The sequence below is a fragment of the Eutrema salsugineum genome, unplaced genomic scaffold (genome assembly GCF_000478725.1).
Source record: "Eutrema salsugineum unplaced genomic scaffold, Eutsalg1_0 scaffold_3, whole genome shotgun sequence".
In the NCBI taxonomy this organism is placed as follows: domain Eukaryota; kingdom Viridiplantae; phylum Streptophyta; class Magnoliopsida; order Brassicales; family Brassicaceae; genus Eutrema; species Eutrema salsugineum.
Window position 1 is genome coordinate 9,706,215 of NW_006256756.1, and position 21,308 is coordinate 9,727,522.

General features: G+C 38.7%; 1 protein-coding gene across 4 annotated transcripts; it reads right to left on the reverse strand.

Annotated features, from left to right (window-relative positions):
- Positions 1-3,082: 3,082 nt before the first annotated feature.
- Positions 3,083-7,727, reverse strand: LOC18014484. Of its 4 annotated transcripts, XM_024154073.1 has the most exons (13): positions 7,659-7,677; positions 7,367-7,565; positions 7,154-7,272; positions 6,620-7,064; positions 6,424-6,536; positions 5,620-6,349; positions 5,355-5,475; positions 5,113-5,273; positions 4,828-5,016; positions 4,514-4,741; positions 4,067-4,382; positions 3,786-3,969; positions 3,083-3,694 (listed from the first exon to the last, which is right to left on the reverse strand). In XM_024154073.1, exons 2-13 carry the CDS (start codon positions 7,532-7,534, stop codon positions 3,235-3,237), a joined length of 3,234 nt encoding a protein of 1,077 aa, XP_024009841.1. In that variant the 5' UTR covers positions 7,535-7,565; positions 7,659-7,677; the 3' UTR covers positions 3,083-3,234. The 4 variants fall into 4 exon arrangements, with proteins under 4 accessions (XP_024009841.1, XP_006397200.1, XP_024009842.1 ...); XM_006397137.2 differs by having other exon boundaries at positions 5,113-5,270; positions 7,367-7,727; XM_024154074.1 differs by having other exon boundaries at positions 4,828-5,010; positions 7,367-7,727.
- Between the last annotated feature and the right edge of the window lie 13,581 nt (positions 7,728-21,308).

Genomic DNA, 21,308 nt, shown 5'->3' on the forward strand with positions numbered 1-21,308 from the left:
AAAAATGTTTTGTTACCAGGATTAGCAAAGTTAACTGCCAACTCACGTTTCTGTAAGTTAAACCCTTTTGTATCCCCACCCAAAATGATTCACACACTAAGGATACATGATTTCTTTACCTTTCCTCAGCGAGTTGTTTGCATCCAGTACGTTTTTCCCACCATCATCCCCTCTTACTAATAGGTCGATATAACCTTGTCCTGTAACAAATCAGTATTCCCTCACAGATCAGTAATTCTCATGGTTCACATCTGATCTGTATAACCTTGTCCTGTAACTTGAGAAAAAGTTACAATTAACTTTTTGTAGCTCTACTCACCACAAGGTAGCTTATATGTTTCATTCCTTGCCCAGTCCCCAATCGCCCTTGAGCTTACTTGATTCGGTGTTTGATTAGTTTTAGTTACCGTGTCTATCATATTTTCTGCAAATAAAGTTAACCCATAAAAACAATGCTAACAAAGTTAACACTCTAATAATCTTTCACCTTATTAATTTTCTGATAACACTCTTCTCATCTATCAACTTACCACCCCTGAGTTCAACTCTTTTCCGAAACGGTGCTGCGACTGCTGCTAACATGCTGCCTGTTCATCATTTTTCAAGCTTAGTTATTTTGTACTACTATTATTCACTCAGGAAAAAGACCAAATAAAGGTTCGCGCACCTATAACCGAATTTTGATGCCCATATCCACTCTCTCCTATTGCAGGCTGATTTGCATTTGAGCTACCCCCACATTCAGGTCTCTGTTGACCTAGGGTTACATTAGTGGAGTATGAGTTCACGTTTCTCTCTGTTCCCCAAGGGATAATTCGTACCCGCAGCACTACATCTTCTAAATCGGCCCTTATCGCCATAAACAAGGAGGCGTCTTCGTCATCCATGATATATATCGGATGATTTCTTCTTCCCTCAGCACCCAACATCCACTCCGGCCATTGATAAGTAATTTCAACATCATATCCGACCAACAGACGGAGTTCATATTTGACAGCTGCTTTGACGGTTGCAAAAGTGTCCTTCTCTTTTTATCAGTTACATTATCAGGTTCATGATTCCACATACCGTCTCCACCTTTTGTCCATTTTCCACGAATCACGCGTACATTCATCGCCATCTCCTACAATGTCACGATATAAACATGTCTTAATCACAATAAAATACAACACCCAGATCTTCATATAATTTTGAGCTATTAAAGACAGAAAAGGTTATCGATAACTACCTCTTAGGGCTCCACACCTATCTCCAATAGAAATTCAGAAACGAAGCAGTTATTAACTCTCTCTGATTTTATCTCTATCCTGTTTTTACTAGCTGTAAATGGGAATGAAGGCAACCTTTGTTATCGCCATTATTATAGGGAGATAAGTCTGTTATTTTTTTTTACGTTGCTCGAGATATTTTCTTAGCAGATAATCTTTCTGAAATATGTTTTTTTATTGGACGGTGCAGATTAATTCTCCAGGCGGCGCAGTATCTCATCAAAGATACTCATTGTATTATAAAATTTTATGTCTCCTCATAAGCCAGAAGCATTTAATGCGACTGCGCAGGTATTCTCTTCCCTCTATAGGGTTATTTTTGCCTACAACAATTTTTGCAATAGATATATTTTTTATTATTCAACTAAGCTTCCCATACACTTAATTTTCCCATTATTGAAGGGTATTAGACTGCTTAACTCTAATTACAAGTAAAAGTATGTATAGCTATACCAACAAAAATATAATGTATAAATGATATGCATCAACAATCGAGAAACATCACATGGGTGTTGGTTCTCTTAGGCCCCAGGTTCAACCCCTTTTGGAACAGATAGTTATTTCCTAATTCAGAATATTTGTTTTTCCAACTACACATGATTAAATTAAGTTTTGGTGAGTAAATGGTGGTTCAGTGAAATTACCTCTAATGACATTGTCTAACTTACATGGGAAAATAAAAGATATGAAATCAGTCGACATGGAAATCAGAAATATCTAAAAATCTGACTTCGAATATAGAGGTTATGGGTGGAAAGTCCAAAACTTCCATGGTTAATCCAAAAAAAAAAAAAAATCGAGAAACATGATGCAAACTACATTCATCTGCGCTTGGTTATAATTTTCGTCTAATTGCGCCTGAAACTGTTATCTTATAAATTGTTTGCTAGTACACGAACTAAGAGTCTTCATATGGCTACACATAACAAAAAAATCGTAAATTTGACCGTCCAAGAAGTGACAAGTGCAAGCTGACATGCATGAGCGACTTTTTTTTTTTTTTTTTTTTGTAAATTACATCTCTTTTGTCTAACCATGATCTTATGATTTTAATCATGGATGGTCACCATAGACGTCTCTAGTAGAAAAAAGCCTGATTTCTATGGGTCTCGTGGTTTTGGCTTGAGATACCCGGTTAACCCAAACAAAAAAAAATGATCGAACATGTTCATTGTTTAACATCAACTAAATGAAATAGAACCCGACCTAATCCCAAATGAAAGCCCTACCCAAGCGCAATGGAGGAAAACCATACCTAATTTCACTAAAACTAAACGAAAAAGAGACATAATCCTTTGATGACCTCCCTTTACTACCACTACCACATTAACTGCTTCCAATTTTTGTTCTCTTTCTACGAGATCCATACACCATACTCAATAGTATTTCAGGTAAAGAGTTGGCTTAAACTGAACAAGCTGGATATGGATAATTATGGTATAATTAAATTATTCTTTCAGAAGAATTTTTTTTAAAAGAACGTATTTGTTTGTTACCGAAAAGATTAGCTAGTAATAAAACTCTTTTGTTTTGTCACAAAGCTGAACTCTCTTCTTTTGTTTATATATGTTTCTTTTCACTTTTATTTTCATATAATCAAATATATTACCGCGCACTTAAAACAGCTTTCCCTTTAATCCCTCGTCAGGAATTGTCGGTAGGGACAATACCCTAAGAAGTAAAGAACACTTTGTGTTCGTATTGTCATCGTTAACCAGTTTAAAATCCTGTTAGAAACCATTTTTTGCCCAAAATGATCGAACCGGGATTAAAAAATGAAGTTGGACTCGGTTTAATTGGAATCCATCACAAAGAGAGTAAACCGGAATGCTAGTACGTGCAGGGTATTACATTACAGTTTTATGTATAAATACAAACGTGGTACGGTATCGTTATGAATCTCATCTACAAACACTTGAGCAAACCATTAAACAAACCCCACTGGCTTACACACAAACTTACAATTTCAATTCGGTTTCTTCAACAATTCTTCGTACCACAATCCATGAACACTACGCGACACGTTCGCCACAAGAACCAGAACGTCTGAAACCTCTATTACCTTGTCCGAGAGAGAAGCTGCACCGATTCTTCTTAGCATTGTTTCAACCAACTGCTTTCTCTTCGGGTTGTTTCCGGCCAAAACAGCGGCTCTTGTGGCTAAGTATATGGTCTGCGACACACGTGTGAACACTGCGTCTCCTGCTTGTAAGCTTTTCACAAGCATGTTCGCGATCACACGTTTCTTTGTCTCTGCATCGTCAGAATCAAGAAGCTTTGAGAGTGTTTCCATGATTTCTGAAAGACCCGCGTCAGGTTTCGCATCTAACATCTCGTAAAGCCGGTTGATGCAAGTCCATGTAATGGTCTCCATATCAACGGGTGATGAAGTTTCGCTTACAAGTGTTTGCTGGAGGATCAACACACTAAAAAGAAAGAAACAGAGCGGTTAAAAAAGAGGATTATACAATCATCATTGTGAGCCAGGCCACGAGGTAAAGTTTTATCACCACTGACCTGATGGAGACTAGAATAATTTTCTGGATTTGGGATTGAATAGCTCTCAGCCTAGAGAGATTAAGCTGAAATGTTTCGGGGACAGTTTCTAAAGTAAGACCGCCAATTTCGCTCGCCATTTTTAATAGACCAAGACGAACAAGAAGATCCACAGTTTCTCCTTTGCACTCTGACAGTTCAATTCCTGCAACAGAAAATCACCAGCATGCATATATACGTATCAACAAACGACCAAAATGTCATGTGGACACTAAACTAGGCTGATAGATTTGACACCAAACCTGGAAATGGAGACAAAGGGGGATTGACTTTTGAAACAGAGGAGATATTGCCTCCAGTACGCATGGTGGTTGAAGGGAGGCCTGATGATCCAGGGTTGTTATTTGTGAGAGCATCTCTATGTTCTTTCCACTCCTTCTCTGCCTCTCCTCGAACTCTAAAAAGCCAACGCTTTGTCAATGGTAGAGAGGAAGACGCTTGCTCTGGGGAACCATACCGGCTGGAAAATGACTTCTTCAGATATTCTAGACCAGCAGGTCCCTTGAGAAATGGCTCTAAGAGTTTCAAACGAGATTTGCTGATTTCCTTCTTCAGAATCTGCAAGAAGAGGACACATCAATTATTATGCTCATATACGAGTTCCTATTACAGAGTACATGTTATCCAGAAAGCTCAGAAACTATCAAATCTTATGTCCACAAAGTAGAATGAAGAAAACTTGCGCATACCTGAATCTGCTGCAAAACAAAGCGTAGCCCCTTAACCATCAAGATTGCATATGACGAATTCGACTGGTCTTCCGTTGGAACTATCTCCCGAAGTTCTGTCATTAATTTACGGTGCGTAGTCCTGATTTCCTCTTCATTGGCTGGAGCAGAGAGTTTCCGCAAAATGCCAAGGGAAAACTCAAGAATATTTCCAAGATAACCCATGTCGACATTCCCAGACTCCAGTAACTGAACCATGCCAAGAAAAGTAATCGTTATGTACATATCATATCTGTTGCACCAACAATTAAGAGAAGATTGTAGTAAATAAGTACCTGAGACAGCACATCCGTGTCGATAGTTTGAACAATCTCTTGTTTCCAATCTTTGGGAGATATCTCACAGAGCTCATCCCTGACTTCGTTCATGAGTTTAAGAACCCAGCTGAAGTCTGGCTGCGACTGTTTCATGGATTCCATGACGCCATCCCAAAAAGCCTTCTCCATTGTCTCCTTAACCTTCACCTAGGACACAACGAACGTATACGGAAATATGAGTCAAGTCGAAACTACTTTAGTGCAACTGAACGAATCAGAATAGTGAAGTCATCATTTATTCACCTGAAGGTTGCTTGTATCTCCACTGTTAGCGTCGAAGCTATCAGCAAAACTACTGCTATTGTCATGGACAATTTCGTTTACGATTACTTCGTTCTCACTAGCCAATGTTGCATCCAAGCTATGACCTGTAGCGTTTGGAAGGGAAATGCCCTCGCTTCCTTCTACAGAAGAAATCGTGTTAGATTGAAGACTTGCTGTATAATCTGTGAGCTTTTAGAGGTTATCCAGATTGATAATAATACCAGACTTAAATGATCCCGGCGAAGATGAAGATGGACCAGGCGAATCTGCAGATGCTTTAGATTCTCCTGCTCCATCAGTTTCAGTGAATATAGCCCGAACAGTTGGAGAAGATACCTTCAGCTGAAAAAAGAATAGTCATTCTCCATATCAAGCTTCTGACCCTCAAATGTCTATTAGAAGAAAATTGTGCAGCAGAATAAGCTAATCATAGTTTCATGTAGACAGTCAATTAAGGTAAGTTGAAAAGAGAGGAACGGGAAATACCGGCTTCTGATTCATGCCACTGTCTATCATTTTAGGAGAAGAAATGTGTGTTGACGGCTCAGAGAGCGCTACCTCTTGAGTTTTGGCTAAATCGTTTTCTAAAAGCTTAGCATCGTTAATCTTCCAAACTACAAACCCTTCGAGGTAAGAGCACCAAGCTTTATCAAATACTTCTAGTTGAGATCTGAACTTCTTTGGACGTGGAGTAATCAAAGATACGTTTTCAGGGAGGGTATACTCTGGTCCTTCCAATATAATCTTCACCAACAATTCGAACTCCCGGATAAGATATGTTGCAGATTCCACTAATGCAATCTCATGTTCACCTCGTCCTCTGAAAATTGCATCTGGATGTTGCTTTATCATGTAGGCACAAAGAAAAATCCTAGCCGGGTATCTCGCAATCTTTTTGAGTTTTTGATTTCCCATTTTCCTGGAATTGGCTGACTTTTGCTCGGAACTCGGTGAGTTTCCTCTTCGAGCTGGAGGGAAAATGTGCTTAAGAAGATGTCTAATATTCTCCACAGTGGATGCATTCGAAAGAGTGAGTCGTATCTCCAAGCGGTCAAGCAATTCCTTCACTGTTCGGATTACAGAAACCGAGTTCATTTGAATGGCAAGCTGCTCAAACGGCACTGACTCAACAGACTTTTCATCGATCCCCAGCCCGTGATAGGCTCTAGCCAAAACAAAAGTAGATTTCTTGTACTTTGTAAATCTCCTCCAGCATCTGAGATATTCAAAAACGACAATCAGACACTCGACTTAAAAACATCTTACAAACTTTTAGAGAACAGTACCTACCTTTCTAACATCCTCACAAGATGCTCTTGATTCTTCCGCATTGTTTCTGATCTTTGATGAGCCCTGTCAATTCCCCTCTTTCGCCTCAGATATTGTGCTTTCAGTTTCTTGGCCTAACAAACGCCACACCATCAACGATAAATTCATGGCTGATTACACAAATAATGATAAAGTCTGAAACTTTTTAAAGCAATACCCTTTGAAGCCGCTCTTCTAAACGGTCTTTCATTCTCCTTCTTTCATCTTCCTTCTGGGTCTGCACGGAACTAGCAGCACCAAAAACCCGTGTAAGTCTCGTGTTCGCTCTTCTCCTCTCCGCCTCCAGAATCCCCATCCTTTTGCTCTCAGCAGCTGCTCTTTTCTGATAAATCGCCGCGCGAACGGTCTCCTTGTACCTCTTCTCCTGAATTGCTTTCTGCATCAAGCTCTGCGCAGCTCGCTGTCTCTTTGCCGCTCTACGCTGCGCCATGGCTTTGAACAGAAGCATCCTATTCTTCTCTGCCTTTTGAACCCTTTCTTCAACTTTTGTCTCTAACTCATCACGCTCCTTCTCAACCCTTTGCTCAAGCCCGTTCTTTGCAGCTTGTCTTGCTTCATCTAGCTTTGCTAAACGAGCTAGCTCCTTCTCTAGAATACTTAACCTGAAGCATTAACATCACCAAAAGTTGATCTAATTCTCACAATTTCCTTCATTTACTGTTTAAATTACCCACGAGATAAGTCTCTTTACCTCTTTTGTTCAGCAGCGTTAAGCTTTGATTCAAGTCTCTGACTAAGCTCCTCAATAGTTGCCGATCTCGGGCTTCTCATCTTAGGCCGTGCCTTGCTCGATAGTGACTCATAGTATTGCTGCATAAACCCAGCAAAAGCAAGAAAATTTCTTTAATTCGGTTCTGTTATCGTCCATTGAGATACCGAACGTAATTCAAACTTTTGAATTTACCTGACGACGGAGATCAGCTTCTCTGAGTTTGGAATCGATCTCTTCGGCGGAGACGGGGCTTCTCGGTTCGAGAAGACGACGACGGAGTCTCCGGGGAAGACTCTTTGTATCCTCCTCGTTCGCCGGAAAACTCAGGGAGATTTCTTCTAATCTTTCCGGTTCCGTCATTGATTTTTAAGATTTGCAGATGACAAAATTTCTAATTGAAAGAAAAATGGTAACTTTATTGAAAAATGAAAGGAACAAGAAGAAAGCTGTTTAATCTCACTCAGAGCGAAGAATAGATTTTTACGCGTTAGGTTGTTTCGAATTGTTCGTCGTTTTGGAGAAGAAGAAGAAGGCGATACGCGATGTTGACAATCGGACCCGCAATTTCTGCAAATTTCCGAAATTTCCGAAATTATCCATTCTTTTGAAACTAGAATTGTCCGTGGTGGGGTATGCGTGGACAAAATATCTCTGCTGCATTCGAAAAACGAAACAAAAACCGAATCGAGTTAAGATATACTGAACCGAACCAAAACCTACAAATACCAACTAGATTCTATATTAATTATCGAAACATAAAGTTTTGAAACCGATTGGATATCCAAATTTTAAAACTTTTTTTTTTCTCTACCCAACTATTACAATCACATTTGGTATATCGAAAAAGTGGTTTGTAGATCATTTTCGACCGGCTCGGTGTAATCGATTTGAAAAAAAATAACTCTTCTTGCTCAAGTTTCTTTTGCAAGCCTATCCGCCCAGACATTTTGAGTTCTCAATATATAGGATAAAGTGAACTCTAAAAACATCTCGCAAAGTATACGAAAAGATTCCAACTCTGTCATAAAAGACGGTCAATCTGCTGGTGATTCACACATATACACAAATCCGAACAATCTGTCTAAAAATATATACCCAAATATACAAATACCCAAAATTACAGTTACCAATATAAAAATATTAATTAGTTTACAGGAAGTTTGGATATTTCAAATATATTTTGAGAAATTATCTAGAATGACTCTAATTTAAAAAAAAAAATTACTAGAATAACTCGTCATTGGTAGGTTTACTATCATAACTCTAATTTTAATTAAAATGACATATAATCCAAATTTTTTTTTGATATTCACAAGTTTGCCATTTTGATTTATTTTTATACTAGAAATAATTTTTTACACAGTCAGCAATTAATTAAAATTTAAAATAAATAATCAACTAAAAATTGAATAGAGAAAACAAAACCACGACATAAACTCTCATATCACCCAAAAAGAAAGGGATAATTGGCAAAATACACTATTTAGGTTTTTGAATTAGTAAAATACACTGTTATTTATATTTTTTTTTAAACTGCACTTTTGATATATGTAAAAAAAATAGTTGTCAAAATTAATTAGAAAGTACATATTTTAAGAAATGAAGATAAAAATTCGAAACTATTATTCTAAGATAATTTTATGTTTGGCATAAACAAATATATAATCATGTAATATTTTAAAATATAAAATTGGATAACCTTTCATATATTTTAAATTTTCCTCTTAAGAAAATTAGTTTTGTTAGTGTTATATAAAGATGTTATGTTAAACACTTTCATTTCTGACCCATAAAATGTTAAAACTTTCATGAACAATTCAGTTTTTTTTTTTAAAAAAAAAAAGCAACATTAACTTTATTAACTAATTATTTATCTTTACACAAGAAGAATCCTACTGCCACTAGTGCTTGATAGAATTAGATAGAAGGGAAGTGTTTGTCATCAAAACTGATTGTTGCGTAAATATAGAAAAACACTGACAAGTTTTTATTTTTCTCCATCTTTACTAACTCTGCATGTAAACACCCTAATAAAAAGATTTTGGAGAAAGCCTACTCATGTCGAATCAACATTTTATTTAAGAAAACTTCCACTAGTTTGTGGGTAATTAGTAGGGTTTTCTCCTCCCAAACTAGTAAACATAATTAAAAACAAACATAATTAAAAACATCTCAAGTCTCAGTTATATTTAAAATTTGATCAGTAGCTACGAATAATCTTCTAACTAAGGGAAGCTTGTCTTGTGAAGATGAAGATAACTTGACTGGTGTAGACAATATAAATTCAGCAAGATGTGTATACATAAGTCTTTGTTGCTTCTGCTAATATGCAGGAAATAATTCTTATATCGACAAACATAATTAAAAACAATATTTTATTAGAATATTGCTTAAATTACTTATTATTAAAATATTGTTTAAATTACTTATTATTAGAATAATAAAATAAAAATGAATTCTATATTATTTTGTGTAGATCCTTAAATATATTTTATTTTTATGTGAGTAAAATTTATGATTTAATATCAAAACCAATATAATTCTTATTTAGTTTAATTTAGTCATTGCACTTTTAAATAAGTGTAGTTATCAGAAAAATAATAAAAATGGTCTAGTTTTCAAAATACAAACTCACTTAGAGGTATTTTCTCAAAATTTCTCAAAAAGAAAGCTCTCCTTGAAAACCCTAGTGCACTAGCGATTATATGCTTGATTTAGACGACGGCGGGTGAGTTTCCGATTCGTCACTGCCCTTACTCTAGTCTTCTCTTTTCTGTTTGTTTTCAGCAATGGATTTTTTGTTGTGTCCTTTGGCGGTGAAGTGCAGTGATTTCTTCTCAGTCCGGTGGTGGCTTTGTTGTTGGTTCAGATCTCTAGCGGTATTGGTTGTCGATTCGTCTCGATCTGTAGCTTGTTGATTCTTTGGATTGATGGCTGTTCCAGGTTTTGGTTGTTCATTCTTGATGTCATCGGTTCATTGGTGAACGAAGATGCGGTTTGCTGCAAACGATGATGCCGTTTTGGTTATCATGATTTTCTGCCGCCGTTTTGTATTTTTTGCCACCATTCTCAAGATCCAACATAATCTCTTTGATTTTTCATCTATGGTAGATTTGTGTACCGTTGATGACAAATTTGTGTAAATTTTAATTATTTTGCTGGCAAATATGTTTATATGACAGATTTATGCTGTTGTTTTTAGTGTTTAGCTTATGTCAGATTTATTTTTTTATTTACAGTAGAGTTATATCTTAATTGCATAACGTTTTGATGGTGGACTGCTTTTGTTTATGGCGGTAAACTTAAAATTTTGTTGTTATAGCTTATGTTTTGATGGTTCAATTGTTTTAGTTTCGATGGTTCATGACTTGTTTTATCTTTTGCCGGCAGACCAAATTATTCAAACACTTACAAAGTAACACAAATTCTAAGGAAAAACAAAACAACCTGATATTGATAATAAATCATGTATTGCATTTTTCTAGCAAAATCATCTATCTATTTTATTTCTAGCATGTTTTATTTCAAAATTATTGGTATTACAAAATGGTGGCCATAAACGTCTTCGACCAAGGGTTTCCATTTCACAGTGTAAAAAGTCTTTGATCAAACATGTCCTTGTTCAAATGATTACAAATACTTTAAAAATCACCTGAAATTGATAATAAAATAGCAGGTTCGATTCATTGTTTCAGAAAAAAATATGCTAAAGACGAAATTTAAAATACCGGTTAAAACTTGCGGCAACCCTAGAGAAACCAATGTTTGATATGATCGTGTTTTAGGAAGTTTAATTAGGGCTATTATAGATATACTGTGGCTAATATATCTGCTATAGCGTAAAATTAAATCTGTTTGCAAAAGTATACCACAACAGTCCATGTTTAATTCTACCATAAGTATTTGATAAGTCTATTAAAAATTCTTTACCAACATTGAAATCTATATATCTGCCGGAAATAAGTCTTCTACTAAAGATAGGTTAATCCAGTAACAGAACAAATTTGCCATGATATCGATATTGTAAGTTTGCCACAACACAGTAGATATTTATAAGTCTTTTTTGTCGTATAAATAACTCTATCATGACGTAAGAGTCATATTGATAATATAGTGGACGCTTTAATAAATCTGTGAACTCATAGATTTATTCAACATGTATATAACATTGCCACCATTGCTAAATCTCTATCATGTCTTTGAAGGATAATTCTGTCGAAATAATAATAAATCTGTGATAGATTTACGTTTCGTATCACAAAACTGCCAAATTTGAAATATATTTGTGATCTTTATGGTAAATTAATTTAATATCTCTATGCACCAAAAATAAGTCTGGCAAATTTCTATAAATCTGTGTGAAAATAATAAATCTCTCACAATGCAACGTAGATTTGTTTAAATAAGTCTGGGTTATATAACCAAATCTGTCATAGGTAATTAAATATTTCGTCATACGAAATAGAATTATTGAGTTAAGTCTAACAATTAACCATAAATCTAGCATATGTTATTAATTCTAGAGATAATTAGAAATTTAGGACAATTTCCAAAACAATTTGTCTTTTGAGGATTTATTAACTTAGACATTGTCTCCATAAGATTTAATATTATTAAAACCCAAAATTACTCTTATTTTTTTATTCTACTAAATTTTTATATAAACAGTTGGAACATAAAACAATTTAAACATAAAAAGAAAAGAGAAACATAAGCAACAAAAAAAAAATCGAACAAAAAACAATACTTTCCTTCGTCGTTCATCGTCGCGTCTCTCCATTGCAGGCTGCTTCGATTCCGCGTGTCACTGGACTTGATCATCCTCCTCTGCCTCTCTCCTCCTTCCTCTTCTTTATTTTTTCTGCCTTCATTGTGTATCTGCCATCATCTTTCTTCGTTGAGCTTTTCAAATTTGTTTAGCTTTCCGATCTGATTTGAATCGGGTAATGATATCCAAAGACTAATATACGTCGGGACAGGTTGTGTCTTTAGAAGACAATTTGTTTGGTATTAAGATTTGAAACTAGCCGATTTGTTGAAGAAGATATATATTGTCTTTCATCAAAGCTTGAGAAGATTGTGACAAGAGCAAAGCAGAGAACAAGTAACTGATTTTCTCATTGGTTTGGGTTTTGAATTTTTTTTATATGATTTGCTAACAATAAAGAGGAAACAGAGCTGAGAAGAAGATCTCTGATGTTCTTGCATGCGAAAACAGCAAGAATGCAGCAAAAGAAGATCTCTGTACAAGTAACTTGTTACATAAGAGATGAAACTATTTCTGCTTGGAATGCAGCAGCAACTATAGAAGAAGAAAGCAGAGTATGCGAAGAACTTGAAGAATGACGTTGCAGTGATTCATATAGGAAGCAAAAGGGATAAGAGCAATGGTTGAAGCTGAGAGCGGTCAAGACATACTTAATGCAAAAATAGCAGCTGCTAAATGCAGAGCTTTTAGAAAAGTCTCAAAGGCAACTTGTGGATGTTTCCAAGGGTTTTCAGCTGTAAAGTGTAAACAGTCTCTTTTCTCTATAATAGCTTGTAATTTTGTTTGAAAACTGATTGTGTAGAAAAAAAAATTCAAGTTAGAAATTTGTTCATTGTTTTCTTGAAGCATCATCAAATCATAAAGAGAGGATTCATAACTACTAAGAAGAATCAAGAGGAATTTTGTCAAGTTCTTAAAATTAACTACTGCTGATTTACATAGATACTATTTCTACTTCTGATCACTTAAAACCAGAAGACAAGACCAAAATTTAACCCAAAGTTTGAATATTTTTTAATATGTTTTTCATAAGACCAGAATTTAGAAACGATGGACACAATACCAACATTAGACTTTGTGTAGCTGCCAATGTTCTCTTCCAAGAAGCTTATATCATCATCACTTATTGAGAAATCGAGAAGTTGAAAAGCAGAATCTGATGAGTTATCTTCAAGATTATTCGAACATGGAGAAGAATCAGAACCATGAAACGCCATAACATCTCTTTTCCAGTGGAAGAATTTGTTGAGCTCTTTAGAAGTTCAGATGGACCAAGGTTTAGAGTCTTTGGACGCCATAGGGAAGATGTTGTCCGAGAACTAGGGCTTTGACTAGTACTTGATAAATCTGCAGCATGTTTGTTCCAGAAGGAGTCATGACAGAAGATGATGTGCTCAGGTTTTAATCCTAGTTTTCTGCAAGCGCACAGATGTACGTTGTAGTACTTAGAGGTCGATCCACTAAAGACCAAGTAACTGCAATACGAGTTTACTAGAGATGAGAACTGAGCTAAGATGAAAATATTGGTGTTTGTTTTGGGGTTGTGAACAGTGACGAAAATAGAAAATAATAAACTTAAAAACTAGTAAACAATAAGATCAAATCAATACGAGAAGGTGTTGGGCATTAGGGAATTCGCTGGGAATCATAGACTAGCTAACAAGAGAATCAAACATAGAGTTTTCTATAGATGTGTTCCTGAAATCAAACCCAGACTAACCTACTCACGTAGTATTAATCACAAATCAATTCACTCAGATTTACTAAACTCCCATTCAGTTCTCTAAGTATCTAGACAAATTAGTTTGATAATTTCACAAAACGCTTTAGATCGACTCACATCGTCTAAGAGAACTTGTTCATCTAAATAGGGTTAATCGATTTAACAACACTTTCGATGAGTAAATCAACCTAATCGCAGTAGCTAGATGATCGATCCAAGCCACATAAACGAAACGCAAATTTAGATGAAGAACTCTAAAGATAAACCCTAATCTAACAAACCAGAAATCAATCCATGAATCCCTTTGAAAAATCCCTTAAAACCCAACAAGGGAATTACTCAATCATAGTGTATAAAAACATCACAGAAGTATTGTAGTTTGCTGGAAATTAAATAAGAGAAAGGTAAAGAACGAAGAACGAGGATGAAGATGGAGATCAATGGTGGCTCCTTCGGCGACTCCTTCTTCTCCCGAAGACGGCAACTCCGAGGCGTGCGGCTCTTCTCTCCTCTCTCTCCATGACTTGGTCATTAGAATGACCTAAAACGAGTATATATAGCCTTCTAATTCGTTGGAAACGTCTAGGGTTTGAAGAATGAGTAGTGGGCTGGACTTGGGCTAGAATTAGGTCACTTTGGGATGTCAACGTTGTCTGGCCGCGGTCGAGGTGGTCCTGACCGCGGGGAACCATGGTTTGGCCGCGGTCGCGGTGGTCCTGACCGCGGGGAACCATGGTTTGGCCGCGGTCGCGGCCTATGCTCTCCTTCGAGACTGCATTTTCTGTCTTTAGTGAATTGAGAATATCTGAAGATCTAACCGTTGGATTGTCTCCAAACCAATTGAATTAGAAAGCTGGTTGTCCCTTCTATGTTGTCTCAAATTTTGAGGATGATCAGACGGTGAGAAGGTCTTTATCGAGTGCCATACTTCTGACGGTCTGCATTTCTCTAAAATTGCTCATTTGTTCCAAATTGCACATCTTTAGTCTAAGTTTCCTAAAAAGTCTTTTAAAACTCTAAAACATAGAAATCACTTAAAAACCATTGAAACAGAGTTAAAACACCTGCATAAGATATTAAAACGATTCATAAAAATGGTCAAAATCCGGTGTTATCAGAAGACGAGGTAAGAAAGTAAAAAAAAAACTTCAGGAACAGTTTTTGTTGAAGGAGAGCATGAATGGAGAAAGAAGAAAAAAAAAACGTGGGACAAAAAAAGAAGAGAAGAAAATGAAAAAAAAATGGGAAAAAAAGAGAGAGATAATATTTGGAAAATAGTCACTAAGTGGTTAAGTCCATAAATACTAGATTTTCTCAGATTCTCTTAATGATTTAGTAGAATATATATTCTACATTATGTAGAACAAAGAAAGATTAGTAGAATACACAATCTAGTAAAATGTAGAAAATAGTGAAAAGTGTAGAACATATATTCTATAAGTTGTAGACCGATAAAGAATCTGTAGAATACATATTCTATACGTTGAGTAAAATGAAGAAAAATATGTAGAACATCAATTTTAGGTTTCATAGATTGTAGAAGAATATCTAGAAAACAAATTCTATAAAACTATTGAACGTAGAATTCATTTTCTACATATTATGGAAAATAATTTTTAAAAATTTAAACTTTCCATAATTAATTTTTGGTAATTAATTTATTTCCTTATTTGGTATTTTCGAATATTTTTAAAAAATTTAAACATTAAATTTGAATTTCTGAAATTAATGTAATCCTTAATTAAAAGGTAATTAAGTCCAAAAGTGATAAAAATATAAAAAATCTTATAGAGACAATTGTTTGCAAAATGTGTCTTAAATTTACAATTCTATTACACCCCAACAAATCTATTATAAGTAAGTTGGTAGATTTATGGAATTTGGAGTTTGACAGAAATATTCAAAATCGAGAATGGCGGTGGCAAAATCGTAAATAAAATGACGTTTTCGCTGACATGGAAATTATTTGTTAATGGCATTTTTGTAATATTTTTTTCTACAACAGATTTTTAAAAGCAGTTTAGGTACGATAATTACTAGAATAACCTTAATTTTTAGTAAGTCATTCTAGTAATATGTGTTAAAATTAAAATTAATCTGGTTAATCTCCCATATATTTTTCATTATTGAAATTGTTTTCCAGATTTTTGAAATTTTTAGATATTTCAAATGGTTTTCCATATTTTTGGATATAACCCGAACCGTATCTACAAATTTTTCATTTCTCCAATCAAAAACCCGAACCTAACCCAAGCCAGATGACACTAAAACCGAACCTGATCCGAATTTTAAAAATACCTGAGTACCTACCGAAACACCTAATCCGAACCCGATCGGAGTATCTAGTCTAGACCACAAAATTGTAGGAGCTAGATTTCTCACAAATGGGACAGGCCCACAATGCCCAAAAAGAAATATAATTAAATTAATTATATTTCGAATAATCAGAGTTGGGCCAGAAGAATATTGGTCCAAAATACAGGATTCAACCCATCAATCCACTCGCGGACCAATTAAGTGTCGCTATCGAACGTGCGAACCAAGCGAGCTTCGAGCTCCAAAATATTCCTCTAACAGTTCGGAGCCGTTACAAAGATCACGGAAACGGCGTACCACAAAGTGGCCCGAGATACGCGGCGGCAGTTTGAAACCCGAAGAGAAGTATAAAAAGAGCTCGCAAGAAACAAAGAAGACATATCTTTTCACTCGGGAAAAAACCCTAAAATTACAGCTACCTTTTGTACTCGTTCTCTTCCAGAAATCCTGTATTTTCTCTGATTAATTCAATTAAAGTCCAGTTTCTTCAATACTTTTCTATACTCGGTCGATTCAAAGATAAATCTGGCTCATCGTTATAAATCTCTTCCCTAAAACTATATACAAATTTTTGAGTGTGGATTTTTAGCAACCATATTTTGGTGCCGTCTGAGGGGAGAGTATCAGATATTTTTACTCAAGAGCCGATTCTAGAATCGCAAGCAAGAAAATGGATTCAAGCCAATCGTCAAAGAGTTCTAACTCTCAAGGCTCGCAAAAATCCGAGTCCGGTCTCTCGATCGTCGGATCGAGCCTCCAAGCTGCCACCATGCCGAAACTCCGAACCTCGCCAGCAGCACCCGTGGGAACTACCACGGTTGCGACCCAAAGCGTACCTCCGATCGAGGCGGGTCGCAACGCGCCACCTCAGGAGCAGAATAGCTCTCGTAACCCCGTCTCATCCACAGATCCGACGTCGATCGGGCTGCTACCGGTGCGCTGTCATCTTAGCGTCAAAGAAGCGGCCAAAATATACCGCGCCATGACACTCCTGACCGAAAGGCAACGCGAACTTGAACTGACCATCCAGAGGCAGCAGTTCGAGCTCGGCCGTAAGATAGGCGAGGATGCCTACATCCCGCGAACAACTCTCAACTTCTCACCTGTTCAAACCCCTCCGAACAGGCAGTTAACAATCCCGGTCTGCTTCGGAACCATTCCCAAGCAGACCACTACAACATATCCGTCGATGGTCACACCTGAGTTCAGCAGAACCCGGCGACCCTACGCGAACTCATCCGCAGATCGCCTTCCGTCGCCACCCCCTTCACCAAGGAGCGGACTCCTACATGGAGGTGGAAAGACCATTCAAACCTGTTGATATGCAAATATCGACAAGGGACTAAACAGTAATTTAGATCGGAAGCTCGGTTTTATTAGATCGAATCAAGCAAAATACAACTGAGTTCAGTTATTTTGATAGGTAATAACGAACTAAGACTTAATGCGATTAAGAAGCTATTGTAATGAGTTCTCAGTCTTTAAGTCTTCTCGGGAAAATAACTTGTGTTCTCTGGTGTCGATTCGTCTCCCTTTATATATATCTCCTAAGTCGGTCTTCAAGCCTGCCTTAGACGATATGGGACCGAGAGGAGTTTCCTTTTCTCTCGGTTCCTTTCCTTTTCTCTCCCAAGTTTCTTTTTTCCATTAGGAAACTTTCCTGTTTCGACCGAGCTCATGGAAACTCTCTATTTCTTCGAGAGGTTTCTCACCGACCTCGGCCCGATGGGCCGTATTCGGCCCATCTTTGTTCGGCCCATCTTTTCTCGGTACGTCCCTTCGTAAACCGGGCTTATGGTTTGCCGATCTTGGTTTGTACCAGAGAAAACCGGGGTGCGGTTTTCACCTCCAACAGTTAGCCCCCCCTTCAGTTCGGTGAAAGGGGATGACTTTCAGTCGAACTCATTTCTTAGTTAATGGATCATGAACCGAGCTCGGCAACTGCCGTCGATTCGCATTCCCGGACATTTCGCCCCTGTCTTCAATGAGGCGCGTGAATTACGGGATCCTTGCGAAAATCGAGGAACCCACGATTCCCACTGTGTATAAAAGGCAAACTTCTTCTCGCATTCATTATTCTCGCCTCAAGCATATATAAGGTACGCTGCTCTCCCTTCTCTCTAGATTTCATTTCTCTCTCTAGCTTTTGTTCTTTGTTTCCTCTCGTTTCTTCAACGCTCGCCGCCGCGAACCCTTGATTTTTCCGAGCTATCGTCAAACTTTCCGTTCGATCTTCAATCTTTTCCGGTCGATTTTCAAGCTGTTCTTCATTCTTCTTAGGTCTCCTTTAAATCTGTTCTTCCGAACTCAAAATGTCTTCCAGTTCTTCCATTAACTCATCTTCCAATCAAATCCTTCCGGAAGATCGACGCGAATCTTCTGAACCGAGCTCCTCCTCTTCGAATCCTCATCAATCGAACTCGTCTCAGGAAGAAAGCAACCTTCCACAGTTAGTTCGCAAGAACTCCAAGTCAGTGGAGGCGAGCAGTAGCCGTGCTAGACCTAGAGTCGAGGCTACCGAACGGTTGACAGCAGAAACTCGCGAGACAGGAGCTCGCGTTGGACCGAACGCTGGCAGTATCGACCATGAGATCGAGGAGGTCGAAGAACCTGAAGGAGAGGGTCAGGAAGCTGACGCCAATGAAGCAGAAATCGCCGAGGACAACCTTGAAGCGGTGAACCATGCTTCACCGCCTCTTCCGAGACGAAGGTCGTTCGCCCCAACAACGCACCGTCCTCCTCGGTTTCTTCGGGCGCTATCCAGGCCGTGCTCGAGGAAAATGGGCTCTTAGGTCAAGTCGCCTTCATAATCCCCGAAGCCGGGGATCGGCCGTGGGACGTGCCCGAAGGCTTTCTCTGCGTCTATCTAAATTATTTCACGCAGTGCGGACTCACACTTCCAATCCCCTCTCGTCTTCTCGGGTATTGTAATCGGCGTGGTGTAGCTCTCTCACAAGTGATGCCAGCCTCAGTGACGAACTATGTGGGGTTTGTTACTTTGTGCGACGAACTCGGCCAACTTCCTTCCAGTCGATTGTTCGAAGATCTCTTCTCGGTGAACATCCATAAGTCCAAGGAATGGTTCTTCGCCGCTAATGCTAAGCCGAAGAAGAACATAGTGACCGGTCCCAAACCCAGTAAATTCAACGACTGGGAGTCCTTATACTTTTTCCTAGAGATGAACGATCTCACTGTCAGCAACTCTGACATCCCAGTTCAATCGGAGTGGAAGATTCCGATTGGTAGCTCTAGACGAACTTGTACTTTGTTGATTTTTCATTTCTGTATCTGACTAATTCTTTCTCGGGTCTTCGCAGGTCGTCATCTCCCAAGTCTCATCCTCAATTCCGGACTCACCTCCGAGTTCGAAGCAGCCTTCAGCGAAGCCGGCAAGCGTCGCTGGCCTGAAGTTTGGGAGGAAATTCTCGATCGCCGAGCTAAGAAAGCAGGTTTGTCTCTTGAGTTCTTTCTTTCTACTTCTCTGATTTTGAATTTACTCCGAACTCCTCCTTGATATATTTTCCTTTCAGGTTCCGCCCGAGAACCAAAGCCACGAAAACCAAAGCTAATAGGCCCGAGCCCCTTCTAGACGTAGGGCACCGAAGCCGCAAGCTAAACGATCCCGAGCTGCCAGAATGCTTTCCTTGGATGAAATTCCCACTCTTTTTGACGAGGAAAAACCGACTGAAACGGTTCCGAACCCTACCGCTGCCACCGACGTGTTCCAGGTGCAACCTGAGGATTCGCAGCTCGCCGCGAACTCCCCTGACCATGCTGGTCAGAGAAATCTGAAAAAGAAGAAGTCTTCGAAGAAGACTAAGAGGACTGAAGATTCCTCCCGAGCACAAGATGCTCCTGCTGAAGCCGAGCCACCGACAGCCGTAACGTCGGATCTTGCACTACCTCAGGATCGAGCTGAAGCCTCTCGGTCCAGAAAAAGACAGGAAAGGGACCAGACCGAAGGATCTCCAGGCTCAGAGCCAGCTAAAAGGGCCAAGGTTTTCTTTGACTATGACGAAGAAACCCCCTTCGAGGAGAACGTCGATGCTTGTGCCGAACTATACCATAAAATCTCAACCGAGGTCCCGAGTCTCCCATCGGTCCCCGAGCTCCGGTTCCCTAACATGTACAAGGGAATCGCACGTACAACTGCTGTGGTAACCTTCTGATTCCACTCTCTTTATTTAATTATCTTAAGTGTGAGTTCTGATTCGAGATTTCTTTTCCGCAGCTTGCTAGCCAAACCAACAATCTAGTTGCCGCTTACGAGGTGGCACTGTTTGACGAGCAAGTAAGGGTCACCGAGCTCGAGGAAAGGGTTGCGAGAGCAGAGGAACGTCTTGCGACCGAGCTCCAAATCAATGAAATCTTGCACTCTTCGGTGGAGTTATTAAAACAGGAGAGCGCGGAGCTAAAGGCGGTGAGAGCCGAATTGACTGAGGCTCAAAATATGCTGGCGAGGGAGTTCGAGTAAGACCGAGAGAGGCTACGAGAATTGGTTGCACGTTGGAAGGGCTGAGCGAGAAAAGTCCATGACACGGCTTGCGAACGCCTGGAAAAAGTTATCCGTAGTTTGGACGACGCGGACCGTGCTCGCAAGCCGTATTTGGTGGTCAACCAACTTACGGGAGTTCTCGGTTTCATCAAGCAGTTGCGGAAGAAGGGCTTGTACGAGGTCCCGCCAGAAATGGTTGCCGATATTGAAGCAAAACATGCCAAGGCGCTGGAGGACTTCCATGCAATCGATGCTTGCGTTCTCACCGAGGAGGACAAGAGGATGTCTCCGTTCGTGGAGGAAGATGATATTCCGGTTGCGAACGTGACCCAAAGTGCGCAGGATCCTGCGAGGGGTGAGCGGTTCGGCTCAACGAGGACATACTTAACGCTGCTGCTTCGAAGACCGTTTAATCTTTTCCTGTTCTTTTATTCTCGAACTTAACTGCCCTTGCATGGGTTTTCCTTTTGTAACTCTTATTCCGAGCCCTTGGTGGGTTTTGACTTTATTTGCCTCTCGGGAGGTTTTTAATTATATGCTCGTCCGTCTTTTTTCTTGTTTTCTTAAAGTAGTAGATTGGTATATAACTTAGCTTTCGACCCTCTTACGTCGGTAACAATTTGTGATTAATGCTAAAGTACTAGAGCGGCATATCGTAGATGCTATTTGAACCAACTTTTATTTTTCGATAGCGAATTGCGATAATTCGGCTTACGTTTTGCAAGTGTTGTGAACTCGGCTTATGCTGCGAATCTGAGGAGTTCGGCTTATTGTGCGAGCGTTTAAGCTCGGCCTGGGGAACCCAAGTGAATCGTTTCGTATTGGAAGAGTG